The 15,878-nt window shown below is 50.6% G+C and overlaps 1 protein-coding gene across 1 annotated transcript in view; it reads right to left on the bottom strand.

Moving 5' to 3' along the window:
• Positions 1–695: 695 nt before the first annotated feature.
• osbp2b (oxysterol binding protein 2b) overlaps positions 696–15,878 on the bottom strand; it is a 30,439-nt gene continuing 15,256 nt past the window's right edge. The window contains 14 exon segments of the mRNA XM_084694643.1: positions 696–4,589; positions 5,007–5,024; positions 5,480–5,700; positions 5,860–6,044; positions 6,327–6,422; positions 6,933–7,036; positions 7,142–7,262; positions 7,387–7,629; positions 8,359–8,511; positions 9,054–9,114; positions 9,507–9,630; positions 9,976–10,171; positions 11,994–12,058; positions 12,061–12,243. Coding sequence (XP_084550769.1) covers positions 4,447–4,589; positions 5,007–5,024; positions 5,480–5,700; positions 5,860–6,044; positions 6,327–6,422; positions 6,933–7,036; positions 7,142–7,262; positions 7,387–7,629; positions 8,359–8,511; positions 9,054–9,114; positions 9,507–9,630; positions 9,976–10,171; positions 11,994–12,058; positions 12,061–12,243 — 1,913 coding nt within the window. The 3' untranslated portion in view covers positions 696–4,446.

The raw sequence follows: 15,878 nt of genomic DNA on the forward strand, positions 1-15,878 counted from the left end.
ACTTGTGCTATTAAGTTAATGTTAACTGTTGTCTGTCTTGAAAAGAACAGAAGAGGGAAGAAAATGTTATTAAACTACACAAAGGAATTGTATTTACTGTATTCACCATCAAGAACACTGCAAGCACCAGTCAAAAATATTCCTAAATCCCAAATCCACAACTGTGCAGCAGACACCAAGCTATTTCTTCATGTTTAAATTTAAGGATCGAGTAGTCGATCAAAAAAAGTTTTTAAAAACGTTCAACGTTCTCTCTTCCGATGACGTGTGTTGACGCGTAGTTAGACTTTCACTTACTTACCGACCAATTATGCTTTTTGGAAATACCGACAGGTCCTGAGTAGAGAAACTGCAGGAGAGTCTTGATTGACAGGAGCAGTGGTTGGGTTTCTAGGCAACGCACAAACAGCACTCGTTCCAGCCAAAGCCAAATTGCTCTGTCTGCCCGCGGGGGCGCCCGTCACCACGGCGGAACATAAGACAAAATGCTGACTCAACAAACCCTCTTGCAATGCTGTTCATAATAGTTTGTCCAGTATGTAAATATTTATCACATTTAATTACAATGTTTTTCATTACCTACCTGGGGGTGAACGGAATTTCTTAAATACCCATAATTACCCAAGTAATTAACCTTAACCTAGGCCCTATTTAAGTAATTAAGTTGCCTACTGAAAGCACAAGACTTACACAAATCCAGTTAACAGAAACAACTTTATTATTTATTTTGAGACATTACGTCTTGCTTTTGAAGACAATTTTACATACATATAAATTAAGGGAGAGAAAACAATTATAAAAGAAGTACAGCTTCCGTTAGAAAAGCTGCAGTTACACCTGAACAACGGTACTTGTGAGTGTGTTTGTGGTAGGGCTACCGGTCCGACATCACGGGTACCCGGTCGGCTTCCCCACCTGCCGTCAGAACTGGTCTAAGTGTACCTGGAGGCTGTCTAGGCCGGAGGGAGTCCAGAGGAGCAACTCAGACATGGAAGGTTTAACCTTCCAAGTCTTCATCATATCCCTGCTTTAGAGGAACCAATCAGCAAAGACTGAAAGGAAACCACAGGTCGTACACGGAAGTCATTGAGCGTGCATGCACTTAGGAGGCGTGAAAGAATAACCATGGCACTCGTGAGAAGAAAAGAAAATACAAAAGCGATAATTTTAAAGCTAAATAAAACCATGCTTGATTAAGTGTTTGGTGAGATGAAATGAGAAATAGAGGAAAACATGAAAATAAAAGGAAAAAAGTTAGATCAGCCTTTCATAGGGAAGACAGTTCAAGTCTCCGTACAGTAAGATTCTAGCTCCACAGATAGGTACTTGGCTTGATGTATTCCCTTTCTGCAGAAACCGCCTTCCGTTTAGAAGACAAACGAGTTAGAAAAGAACACATCGTTTTGACTTCACTCTTATTGCTACAGATCAATCTCACATTCAGCATAGCGGCCTCTCGCCATCTCAACGTCTTGTCTTCTCTATTCATCTAGAGGGCGCAAGCCAGCAGAGGTCAGAAGTTATTTGGATGTTCATTCAGTGGATTTACATTTTTTTAATTATTATTATTCATCCATCAAAATATAGGTATATTAATATATAAAATCATTCTATTTCAAACCCAATATATTAAAGTAAATCTCTAAACATACAGTTGATCATTGAGAAATAAACCGTTACCATTTTATGTTTCCTCGCTCTTCAATACCACGTTTATCACCCTGCAATACTGCCCATGATGGTATAGGATTATCAGTACAATGACGACTCATTTACAATAATAGAAAAAATAAAACCACCCTAATGTCTGATATGTTTCAGTCACAAGCTAGGTACTAGTCTTCCTCTATGCGCTACTTAGGCATGTGCTTGTAAATTGTTGCACGGGTGTCTTTGTGAGTATCAATATGTTGATAGTCAACGATGCATGGATATCGGTTAATTAAGAGTTCGCTGGATTAAAATGTACCTGGAACGCCCACTCACTCGCCTATTCCTAGACTATTTCTAGGATCCGGGCTTTGATAAATGACCTAAAGAGAACGCTGTACTGAAAAACACTAACAAACCGTAAAATAGTTTTTAAGGGAGAATATCGTACATTCACCGTTAGCGCATGTCGTTCGGATCTACGGCTCAGCCTGCACGGTCTCTTCCGTGCTGTTCTAACTCAGATATGAAGATGACAGTAAGGAGCTCATCTTCTACAGCACGCCGACCACAGCAACCTGATTAGTTACATCAAGGTCACAGCAGGATGTATCCGAAGCTAGCAGGTAGCGGAACCAGTCAAAACGCGACCTTTGTAGCTAGCAAGAACTTTGTATTAAAAAAAGATTTTCAGTAAGTCAGTTCCATTTGATATAAAACATTGAATCTGAAATCAAACTTACAGGGGGTCAATTTGGATAAAGAGGTACAATTAAAGTATATATTCAGGTCCTTAAAACTTCAGATTCATACAGATTCAAACTTAGCATTAAGATTATTATTATGATCACTCTAATGTATAATTGTATAATTATTCTTTGTTACTATTTTGTTATTACAAAAAAATCTTCACACAAACTTCTAGAAGGCGGATACAATACCACCTGGCAAAAAAAAAAATCTACATTCCTAACAGCAATTATAAAAAACCTACTTACACGTTTTCAAGAGCTAACACACACGCAAGTCAGGAGCTTCCTTTCGCTTACTACTCGGTCCTTAAAAGACGAGAGAGTTCCATGAGCTGTCCTGGGGTCAGTCTGTGACCTGCTCCAGAGCAGTGGATTGATGCTATGCCTGAGCTTGGACTGGTCCTGGATCAGTAGCTGGCGGTGGTGCCTTGCTTGGGAGTCCCCCCTCCCCTCCACTACCCAGGAGAATCCGTCCCCTAGGTTGGATATATATCACACGTTGATCCTCGACTGTACCCGGGAAACCATCTGACCTCACACACCTGTCTGGACACCAGCTTGATTAGTTATGACTGAGGCTGTTACTCTAGATGCTCACCTGTATGAGACCCAGTCCTCCCCTGGCTGAGAGGAGGAAGTGTTCACCTGGCTGAGTGTCTGTGTCTGGATGTCAACATGCAGTACCGGATGGGACACACGGCTTTGTTGCAGAAGGTAGTTTGTGTGGACTGTGTTATGTAACTGTAGCCGGTGTGAATCGGTGAAACTCACTCCTCAGGTATGTAATGGGCCACCCGCGTCAACGAATAGCTAGCTTTTCTTTGGCGTAGCTGGTAGTGGTTGCGCTTGGCATGTCAGAGGTGGTGAGTTCGACTCCTGGTCGGTGCGGCCAGATACCTCTGATGGTGTTTGCTAGCAAAACCACGTCCGTTACATACCCGTCACATTGGTGCCGTGACCCGGATCTCGCTAGGTTAGCCTTAGCTAGCCGCCGGAGTGAGTTTCAGAGGGGTGAATGTAGCCGGTGTGAATCGGTGAAACTCACTCCTCAGGTATGTAATGGGCCACCCGCGTCAACGAATAGCTAGCTTTTCTTTGGCGTAGCTGGTAGTGGTTGCGCTTGGCATGTCAGAGGTGGTGAGTTCGACTCCTGGTCGGTGCGGCCAGATACCTCTGATGGTGTTTGCTAGCAAAACCACGTCCGTTACATACCCGTCACATAACTTCCTGGACAGTTAACGGTTATATGAACCGTGAGGGCTTTAAAAGGGTCAGAAGATCGAACGTTTGTTTTTAATGGGACAACAAAAGTTGCCGTGGCGACAAAACGTGCCGTCATCGGTTACCGTGACGATGTCGGGCTCAGCCGTGGACAGGAAGCGCGGAGGAGCCGACAGGAAGTGAACAACGCTAGCTCTGCTGCCAGGACACAGTAAGGAGGTTTTCCAGGGAGAGCTCTAGATCACTCTCTGGAATCTGCTCCTTCCGGAACATTCTACAATCCTATAGAATAATAACCAACAGATGAAAACACACATCTAATGATCTAATCAAGACTTTTCAAGTCCGCCTTCGAATACAACCCAGTGTCTGTGCTGTGACAGACACAGGCCTGCACTTCCAACGAGGAGAGGAAGTGGGATTCACATGTGATCAGACACACAAGGCATCCAGAGAAGAACAGTGCATTGTGGGGAACCTTTGTGGAACACCTGGTTTTGGAAGCTTGCAGGAGGGGGGGGGGGGGGGGGGGGGGGTCTTTTTCTATGGTTACACACTCACAGCTGGAGTACACCCTCACCAAGCAGGCTGTGCAGAGACACTATCCTTCAGCTGGATAGGAAACGAGGAGGATGTACAGTGTGTGTGTGTAAGGGAGGATGTCATGTGTGTGTGTGTGACATGGTACACAGTCCCATGCACAAGGAAATCCGCACAAACTGTAAGATGGTCCAGAGGCATCAATCTTCCTCCGAGAGAGGGGGCTGGGGGGCTGGAGGAGGGGGCAGGGGGTCTACGGACGACTCTGACAGCTGATGTGTAGTTAGAAGATCACTGGACACATACTCCAGTCCTGCTTGTCCTTGGACTCCCAGTAGCCTCCCTTATACACAAAGTTTGTCTCCCCTGTGATGGAGTCCCTCCTCTTGTGGAACCAGTGTGGCTGGTAACCCTCGTACTCTTTCCCTGGGGGACGGAAACAGGCGTTACACACACACACACACACACACACACAGCAGAAGCAGGGAACACAGCACACTCACTCCCAGCACTCTTCAAACCGACGAGCACTGGATGCTTTATAACAGAAGCAGCATTATACCAATAAATACTGGTTTATTGGTTGATATTGATATTCAGGCAGTCTGTTAATCTGCATCTACATTTCTATATTGATATAGATGTATAGATATAAATAATAGGGCCAATTCTGAATTAATTGCAGCAGGAAACAAATCAAATGGTATTTGTTTCCTGGGTGGGAGTGGATGGGAGGGGCCTAGCATGCATTGCCGACAGAGGCACACCACTCTGGGGGTCAGGGAGGATGGGGGACAGGGGGACGGGATGCACTTCTGGGGGGCGCGAGGCCCCCCCACTCACCAGAATCATAATCACACTCTGATCACCATTAGAGGGAGGAAGAGAAACACACGTCATGGGTATATCAGCATTACACACGCACAGCCACGCACACGAGGATGAGAGGAGCTTCCAGAACTCTCTCTGTACACTGGGGCTCCGGGCACAAGCATTCACACAGAGGACAGGGGAACTGCTCAAATCATTCACAGTAATGTGACTAAAGACGAGATGCTCGGTAAATCCTTTCTCCATCCCTGACTCCCTCTCTCTCTCACTCTCTCTCTCACCCCGCTCACTGTCTCATCACATCTCCTCTTTTTCCGGTCCTCCTTTCTCTCTCTCTCAGTTTCACTAGCTTTTTTTCCTCCCCTCCCGTTCAACCTCCAAGTACTTTCCTGTCATCCTTCCCCTCTCTCTCCTTTTCTCTCCTCTCTTCTTGTACCTCTCTCTCCCCTTCTCTCCGTCCCTCCTTCCCCTCTTCCCTCTCTCACCATCGTCCAGAGCGTCGGAGGCCTCGGCCTCCCTCCTCCTCCTCACAGCCCGCTGCCTCTCCTCCAGCCTCTGTTTCTCGGCGTTGGCCTCGTCCCAGCGCCCAGCCTCCATCAGCCTCTGGTCTGGCCTCAGCCGGCTGTCCGTCAGCCCCACCCCTTCCTCCGGCTCGTTCAGGGTGAGGGCCAGCGCCGAGAAGTGGTACATGTTCTCAGCGTTGTCCCTGAATACGGGGGGAGGGGAGGGAGCCGGGGGGAGGGGAGAGAGAGTGGAGGGAGATGGTAGGGGGGGTAATGTAAGACAGGGTGCTTTGGTGTAAGACAGGGTGCTGAAGTGTAAGACAGGGTGCTGTGGTGTAAGACAGGGTGCTGTGGGGTCTTACGGTAGGGGGTACTTCTTCCACAGCAGCTTGGGGGCGAGGGTCTGGTACACTGTCTTCTGCTTGCCCTCCGCCCCGGTGCCCCCCCGGGAGCTCTGCACCACCCGGGCACTCTCCATCTTGTCGTCCCACGTCCCAGACAGCACGTACTGGGCCTGGCCACCGCCGTCCAACACCACCCCCGTCACCTGGGCAACGGCACGCCGAGAGAGGAGGGAGACGAGGGGGAGAGACGAGGGAGAGAGAGGAGGGTTATTTCTGGCATGAGAACGATAAGAGTCTAACTGAGGTGATGGTGGGTGCAGATTGTGATGTCCAGAAACCACCAGCAGGGGGCGACCAGACCTCGTCTGACTGCTGGGTGAGGTAGGAGACGTAGAGGTCGTGTTTCGGGGAGGGCTGAGATAGGCTGAGGGAGGGGGAGGAGGTGGGGAAGAGGAGGAGGGGATGGGAGGAAGGGGAAGTGTTACCTTGCGTGGGACTTCCCTAGAGAAGTAGCTGTAGGGGGAGAACTTGAGCTGACAAGTCTCCTTGGTCCTGTGGTTGACGATCTCAATATCCCCGGACTGTTCCGGAAAATACAAGAGAGCGAGAGAGCGAGAGAGAGAGAGAGAGAGAGAGAGAGAGAGAGAGAAAGAGAGAGAGAGAGACACCAGAATGAGGAGATTGGGTACAGGGGGAGAGAGAGGGTAAGAGGGGGGTTAGAAAGACAAGAGAAGGTAAAGGAAATCTAAAGTAATCCATGCCAATGGCAGGTAGACAGGCTGTAACTGGGTCATCTCTAAGACAGGAGGCTGATGATAAGGGGGATTCATTATAGATCAATCTCTGGGGAGCACTGCTGCTTTATGAGTCTCTGTTCTGGGCTGAAACACAGCTAGCTGAGCACACACACACACACACACTGGTAAACACACTGCTAGTATGGGGAGGGGATTGGGAGGGGTTAGGGGAGGAGGAAAGATGGGGAGCGGAGGAAGGGAGGAGGGGAGGGGAAAAGGAGGAGGGGAGATGGGGAGGAGGAGAGGGGGGAGATGGTGAGGAGCGGAGGAAGGGAGGAGGGGAGATGGACAGACCTGGTCTATCCACAGCTTGCCCACGATGATGTTGTGCACTGTGGAGGTGACCTTCCTCCACACGTAGTGGTTCCCACTGGAGTGGAACTGCAGGTGGATCGCTCCTGGACGGCGCGCCGGAGGGGACAAACACAACCGAGGATTTAGATGTGAGGCATGAGATGTATGTCTGTTGGGGTGTGTCCTGTGAGTGTGTTTATGTGTCTCACCCAGAGGCATTATGGAGAGGTATTTTCCGCGGAACTTGCTGGCGATGGTGATTTCCTGCCACAGGGTCCAGCCACGCAGGGAAATCACATGATGAGCTGCAGCTGGAGGGTGATGGCTTACCTGGGGTGTGTGTGTGTGTGTGTGTGTGTGTAGGAGGTAAGGGTTACAGGGTTACACCCACTGTTGGACTGTTCCACAAGGCCATAAAGCAGACGTAGGCGTGTGTGTGTCTACGTGTGTGTACCTGCTCACACAGCGAGCGGTAGCCGTGGTCCTCCAGGCGGTCCAGCTCGTAGGTCTCCCCCAGCAGGGGGTTGAAGGGCTTGGCCGTGCGGTGCAGCGTGGTGGAGTAGGACGACACAGAGAAGGCAGCCACCAGACACAGCTGCTCCAGGCTGTCGCAGCCAGCCGCCCTGTCCAGCAGCTCGTGGTACTCCAGGTCCTCGGACAGGCGCTGGAGCATGGAGAGGGGCTCGTTGAAGTTGACCTGCAAGGACACACACACACACAGAGAGAGACACACACACAGAGAGACACACACACACAGAGAGACACACACACACAGAGAGACACACACACACAGAGAGACACACACACACAGAGAGACACACACAGAGAGACACACACACACAGAGAGACACACACACACAGAGAGACACACACAGAGAGACACACACACACAGAGAGACACACACACACAGAGAGACACACACACACAGAGAGACACACACACACAGAGAGACACACACAGAGAGACACACACACACAGAGAGACACACACACACAGAGAGACACACACACACAGAGAGACACACACACACAGAGAGACACTCACACACAGAGAGACACACACAGAGAGACACACACACACAGAGAGACACACACACACAGAGAGACACACACACACACACACAGAGAGACACACACACACAGAGAGACACACACACAGAGAGACACACACACACAGAGACACACACACATAGAGACACACACACATAGAGACACACACACAGAGAGACACACACGCACAGAGACACACACACATAGAGACACACACACAGAGAGACACACACACACAGAGACACACACACATAGAGACACACACACATAGAGACACACACACAGAGAGACACACACACAGAGAGACACACACATGTGCAGATGGTCAGAGGCTGTGTTTCTGTTTTGGCTCACACACACACACACACACACTCACAGGCATGGGGATCTTGGACAGCTCCTTGCCAATGCAGTTCTTCATGATGCTCCAAAGGTTGAGTGAGTAGTTGGGCTTGTCTGGGATGTGGCTCCGCCTCTTCTTGCCAGGTTGCAGTTCCTTCCCTGATAGGCTGTTGCAGCTCGGCGACACCTGACAGACCCAGAGACACCGCTGAACTCAGGCTGTGATTGGACCACGGATCGGATGAGTCTAGACTTCCTGGACAAACTGTGACAGGAACTCGATGAGTCACAGTGAGGGGGCAGAGAGGGAGAGAGAGAGTGAGAGAGAAAGAGAGAGAGGAGAGGGAAGAGACAGGAGGAAGAAGAAGAGAGGGTGGGAGGGAAAGAGAGAGAGGGAACAGGAGAGGAGGAGATGGAGGATGGAACAGATGTCTGACTGGTAATTAAGATCCAGAAGAATGACAGCGAGAGACAGCAGCTGTGCGTCTCCAGCACTGCCCGGGGAACAAGGACGGCAGGCATATGTGTGTGTGTGTCTGTGTGTGTGTGTCTGTGTGTATGTGTGTGTGTCTGTGTGCGTGTGAGAACACTCCAGGCTGACATCCGTGGGATCCTTCTGACAGGATGTCTGCTCGACACGGCAGCTGAAGTGGGAGGTCAACTGAAGGAGTCTACAAGCTCCACCCTGGAAGAACTACAAACATGGCGTACGGTCCGAGCCCCACTTACATGGCCGTCCTGGTTCCAATTGTGTCCTCCACCGGCTCCACTCTGGCTGGTCTGCGAACGCCTGAAACACACAGCACCGTTCTCAAATACACACAAACACCATAGCTCCATCATACTCGTCACGACATCTGTGTGTGTGTTTGTGTGTGTGTGTGTGTGTACAGAGCGAGGGAGCTCATGTGTTCCCTGCTGCAGGGGTCTGATGTTTCTGGGGGAAGGTGTGAGTCACAGAGTGAGAGATACAGCAGCTGCTGGGTAAACAAGCAAACAAGCCTGGCTAACACCAACACCTACCTCCTCTGTCATTAACCTGGAGGACAACATGAGAACTCCCACCAGGACCCACCCGCATTCAGGGGGATGAAACCTGCTAGAAGCTCATTCTCATGTTGCTAGGGGGAGGAGGAGGGGGAAGGAGGGAGGCAGTGGGTCTTTGGGCTCTGATTGGCTGACCTGCGCTGCGCACTGTCGCTAGCGGTTACGGTGATGAAAGCGGGGGAGTCCTCCATGGCGTCGAAGAACTCCGTATCCTCATCTTCATCACTCGCCTCGCCTTCCTGCAGCCTGTCACCCCCTCCTGGACACACACACACACACACACATATGAGGAGAGGTGGAGAGACAGGGAGGAGAGGTGAAGAGACAGGGAGAAGAGGGAGAGAGACAGGGAGGAGAAGTGGAGAGACAGGGAGGAGAGGGAGAGAGACAGGGAGGAGAGGTGGAGAGAGACAGGGAGGAGAGGGAGAGAGACAGGGAGGAGAGGTGGAGAGAGACAGGGAGGAGAGGGAGAGAGACAGGGAGGAGAGGTGGAGAGACAGGGAGAGAGACAGAGAGACAGGGAGGAGAGGTGGAGAGACACAGAGGAGAGGTGGAGAGACAGGGAGAGAGACAGGGAGGGAGGGGGGAGGGCAGCCAGACTCACCCTGGTCTGGGGCGGGAGCGCTGGCTGTGCTGGCTGTGGGCGGGGCTTCTCTCCAGGCTCTCTCCAGGCTGTTGTGTTGCTTGGCTAGCTGCTCGATGGTCTCTTCCAGACGGCTCCTCTGCTCGCGCTCATACTGGAGCGCACGCTGCCATCTGACGCTGTGGGTCTCTGCTAGGTCCAGGAAGTCCCGACACGCCTGGCGGAAGACACACACACACGTGTGTACAGCGGGACGAGGCGTGAGCGAGGGAACACACACACACACGTGTGTACAGCGGGACGAGGCGTGAGCGAGGGAACACACACACACGTGTGTACAGCGGGACGAGGCGTGAGCGAGGGAACACACACACACGTGTGTACAGCGGGACGAGGCGTGAGCGAGGGAACACACACACACACACACACGCCCGTGAGCGGGCCACAGAGCCGTGATGTAAGCAGGAGCACGGTGTCATCTCTCTCACACGGCTGAAAACATCAACAACACAACCCTGCAACGCTGGCAATGACAAAGTCTCCGTCACACACACACACATTCCTAGCCAATAAAGCTACTCACAGTCCCTCTACACCAGCCATCTCACATGACAGTAAATCCCAGTGTGGCACAGCAGAAGGCCGCTCTCTTACCTTCAGCGGTCCAGTATGAAGTGTGTCCTCAAGACTGGGAGTTCAGACTCACGTTTAAATCAGCGTGAGTCAGAGGGGCTCGCTTCCTCTAAAGCCCAGTGAAACTTCAGCTTGAAAAACACAAAACTTCCACTTTTTCTCCCTTTTCTGCTGAGCTGTTACTATGGAGACAGACGACTTGTGACTTCCTGTGACGGAGTGTCACGTCTGACCCGGGGATAGAGGGAACCGTGGTGGCGGAGGTAGAGCGAGCGCTTCGACATACAGACCATCTCCTGGGTCAACAGCTGCTGGTGTCAAGTGTGATGTGCTGGTGTGCTTTAGCGCAGGGTCACGCCTGAGCGAGGGGGGCATTCCTACCAGGGGCTCACGAGCATGCAGGGTACACTTACTGTTCACTTGTGTTGTTGCACACACACACACACACACACAAACACACGCACGCACGCACGCACTCTTTCTCCAGGTCCACTGGTTTCAGCAGAACCATTCACAAAAGCAGCCTTACTACAGGGAATCTTAAAATCCCCCCTCCTCCTCCTCCTCCTCCTCCGTCCTCACTCCACCTCTCCTGCAGCCTGATGCGATGGTGTTTTAATGAGACGGGCCTTCCTCAAGGACCCGCTTTATTGCCTGTCCAGTAAGCTCTCTTTTCCTCCCCCAATTAATCAACACAGGAAAGGACTGGATTGCAAAAACGGAGCAAGTCATGCTTTTAAGGAACAAGAGTACAATCAGTTGTAAAAGTGCAGACTAATCGTCCCTGTTCCCAGCCACAAAGTCTTCCATAAAGTGTGAGTGAAACGGGACTGCAGCTACCGAGGAAGTTCTGTTTGTACCACACAGTCATCACCCACCACTGGAGGAGTTCCCAGCATGCCCTCTGAGGAGAGGGGGAAGAGTTCCCAGCATGCCCTCTGAGGAGAGGTGGAAGAGTTCCCAGCATGCCCTCTGAGGAGAGGTGGAAGAGTTCCCAGCATGCCCTCTGAGGAGAGGTGGAAGAGTTCCCAGCATGCCCTCTGAGGAGAGGTGGAAGAGTTCCCAGCATGCCCTCTGAGGAGAGGTGGAAGAGTTCCCAGCATGCCCTCTGAGGAGAGGGGGAAGAGTTCCCAGCATGCCCTCTGAGGAGAGGTGGAAGAGTTCCCAGCATGCCCTCTGAGGAGAGGGGGAAGAGTTCCCAGCATGCCCTCTGAGGAGAGGTGGAAGAGCACACAGACCCACATGTCACCGTCCACCGGAACGCTCCTCGTCCCCCAACACCACCCCGTCCTCATCTCTGAAGAACCACCCCCCCCCCCCGATCCCTCTCCCCCTCTTGCCCCCAATCACCACCACCACCACCATCTCTCCACCCTGTCAACCCCCCCCCTCCCCCCTCCACTCACATTGATCATAGCATTGGAGGTGATGCGGAAGAGGGTGGCTCTCTCGTTGACGGCCTTCACCTTCTCCCCCCGTCCGGAGGCACCCGCAGCCCCTCGAGCTCGCTGAGCGAGCGCTGCAGCGCCGCGCCGTGCTTGGCGATCAGGTCGTTGCACGTGCTCAGATCGTCCAGCTTGCTGAGCAGCGTCTTCAGGGTCCCGTAGATGTCGCTCCGCTCTGACTGCGACGTGGGCTCCTCCTCCCCAGAGTCATCTGCAAGGGGGGGGGGGGGGGGGGGACAGGGATGAAGAGGAGAGAAGTGTTACTCAGGCAGAGAGACATGGAGGGAGGGAGAGAGAGAGAGAAACAGAGACACAGAGGGAGAGTGAGGAGTGAGGTAAAGAAAGAAAGAGAGAGAGAGAGAGGTAAAGAAAGAGAGAGAGAGAGGTAAAGAAAGAGAGAGAGAGAGAGAGAGAGAGAGAGAGAGAGAGAGAGAGAGAGAGAGGTAAAGACAGAGGTAAAGACAGAGAGAGGTAAGCGATGACTGTGAGGGATCTCCTGAATGTTAGCGAGACACGTGCCTAGCAGGAGCTTCCGGCCTCGTTCATCTCACCTCCATCGATTCCTCTGAAGGTGAAGCCTGCGTTCCTTAGTTACCGTGGCGATCAATAACCTTAACATTCCATGACCCCCTGACAAACACAGCCCCTCCCCCGTTCACTGGAAACTCACTTCAGAGGAGAGCGAGCTGGGAGACGACCTCGACACACATGCAAGAAGCTATGTGCTAAGCCCTGCACCACGGGAAACATCATCAAGATGTTCACACACACACACACACACGCCGACATGAGTGAACACCCAGGCACACAGGCAATCAGCCACTGAGTGGATGTAAACACAGTGACACCATAAAAACACACAATATTGTAATTACTTCACTGATTAGCCTAAATGTGTTTTAATAAGCACTCTGCTCTGCGGCTAGATTTTACAGCCTGATTCTTCTCACACACACACACACACACACACACACACACACACACACACACACACACACACACACACACACACACACACACACACACACACACACACACACACACACTAAATGGTTCCTCTCTGGAGAAGATGCAGGCAAAACTCTACAGAAGCAGAAGAAACGCGTTTGAGCCGAGTCAGTGAGTTCAGCCCGGACTTCCATGAGAGTCCTTCTGCTGTGACGAGGATAGAGGCTACTCAGGGTCACACGGAACTCACCAGAACACTGTGTCAGCGTCTGAACACACACACACACACACGTGCTCTGGGACAGAAATACACCACAGGTCATAGCTCAGAAACTGATCCAGCCTCACTCAGGGCTAACCCCTGGAGATGTCAAGGGTTCTCCAGCTCACTGACCTCCATGTTCAAGATCATGCCGAGTGTGAACTAGACGCACAGCAACTTCACCCATCAACAAACTGGACCCGAGTCAACACACATATCTACAGCACACACGACTGAGGAAAGAAAACGATACACAAGCTGTAGGGTAAAGGGCACAGTGTGTGTGTTTTCTAACCCTCACACAGGAACAATCTGAGGCACTTCACTGGGCCAAAAGGGAACACATGTGACATACGTAGTGAAGTGAGTTAAGACATCAACAACCCAAACACTGGCCCTCCTGTTCCCAGGGCCGTGGGGCTGGGGGGGGAGGGGTCAGAGTTATACTGTATACACAGAGCTATGAGAGTACACAGTTATCACAGATATACTGTAGAGTTATCCTGTACACTGCAGTTATCACAGCTATACTGTAGTTATCCTGTACACTGCAGTTATCACAGATATACTGTAGAGTTATCCTGTACACTGCAGTTATCACAGCTATACTGTAGTTATCCTGTACACTGCAGTTATCACAGATATACTGTAGAGTTATCCTGTACACTGCAGTTATCACAGCTATACTGTAGTTATCCTGTACACTGCAGTTATCACAGATATACTGTAGAGTTATCCTGTACACTGCAGTTATCACAGCTATACTGTAGTTATCCTGTACACTGCAGTTATCACAGATATACTGTAGAGTTATCCTGTACACTGCAGTTATCACAGCTATACTGTAGAGTTATCCTGTACACTGCAGTTATCACAGCTATACTGTAGTTATCCTATACACTGCAGTTATCACAGCTATACTGTAGTTATCCTGTACACTGCAGTTATCACAGCTATACTGTAGTTATCCTATACACTGCAGTTATCACAGCTATACTGTAGTTATCCTATACACTGCAGTTATCACAGCTATACTGTAGAGTTATCCTGTACACTGCAGTTATCACAGCTATACTGTAGTTATCCTATACACTGCAGTTATCACAGCTATACTGTAGTTATCCTATACACTGCAGTTATCACAGCTATACTGTAGTTATCCTATACACTGCAGTTATCACAGCTATACTGTAGTTATCCTATACACTGCAGTTATCACAGCTATACTGTAGTTATCCTGTACACAGCAGAGTAATCACAGTCTATCAACATTAAATCGAGCATATTTGGCGTCAAACTTTTGTTGAACATCTTTGGTTGCTCGACATAGGAACAGGAAGGCTAGCGAAATTCCACAGATTTTCAGTCTGAATAACCACAGACAATTTGAAAAGAATCAGTGTATTACATTTGGGCCTGGTTATCACAGCTATACTGTAGAGTAATCCTGTACACTGCAGAGTGATCACAGCTATACTGTAGTTATCCTGTACACTGCATTATCAAAGCTATCACAGTTATCCTGTACACAGCAGAGCTAGCTAGCCCAGTCAGATAACTGTAACCTCCAACCAACATGGTCACACACAACCTGTTCCAGGCTCCTGTCACAAGCACAGGAGGTCTGGGAGATGAAATGGCCCCAACATCAACTTGAAGAGGACACCGTTAACGTACAGTCGCCCTCGTTGGCGCCATCTTTGTTTGTGAGCAGAGAATACGCCTCAGTGCGGTCACAAGGACCCCAGGGTCAGTCTGCTGGCTGCTGTCTGGTACCGCTAGCTGATTCGTCACACTGACCCACCAATCAGCCGATCAGATCTTCCACAGCCGAAGGAAACGGCGATTGGCTGTGGTGACAAGAGCGCGGGACAGCAGAGGAATTAAATGATGCTCAAGAGACAGTCGACATTCAGCCCTCTCTGCTGTGGGACACACACACACACAGACACGCACGCACACACACACACACACAGAGAGCAAAGCCTCTGATCACTCACCAAACAGCTCGTCATTAAATATTAAAATGGTGGCAAGTCTTCTGATTAGAAAGGGAAGATAAACCTGAAGGAAGAGAGAAGGAAGGAAGGAGTGAGGAAGCAAAGGAGGACAAGAGTGAGGAAGGAAGGAGTGAGGAAGCGAGGGAAGAAAGGAGTGAGGAAGCGAAGGAGGACAAGAGTGAGGAAGGAAGGAGTGAGGAAGCGAGGGAAGAAAGGAGTGAGGAAGCAAAGTAGGACAAGAGTGAGGAAGAAAGGAGTGAGGAAGCAAAGGAGGACAAGAGTGAGGAAGGAAGGAGTGAGGAAGCGAGGGAAGAAAGGAGTAAGGAAGCGAAGGAGGACAAGAGTGAGGAAGGGAAGAAAGAAGGAGGGAGGAAAGGTGAAGAGATCCTGAAGGAGGATGGAGGAGGTTTCTCTCACCCCCCAGTCTGCAGCTCTGCCCCTCCATGTCCCCTCAGCCTGAGACAGCAGACCTAGCTACACACTGGTCGTATCCGGAAGATGAGAGCAGAGACACAAGACTAGCCCAGCCCAGCCCGGTCAGAGATCGAATACAGACATGAGCAGTGGATGATCTTCCCCCATGACTAGCTCACACACTGGGAGATGAATCAGGCCAGAACTGGTGTCTCTAACTGC

This window comes from Hypomesus nipponensis, chromosome 28 (assembly GCF_054491055.1).
Source record: "Hypomesus nipponensis isolate SF chromosome 28, ASM5449105v1, whole genome shotgun sequence".
Taxonomy (NCBI): Eukaryota; Metazoa; Chordata; class Actinopteri; order Osmeriformes; family Osmeridae; genus Hypomesus; species Hypomesus nipponensis.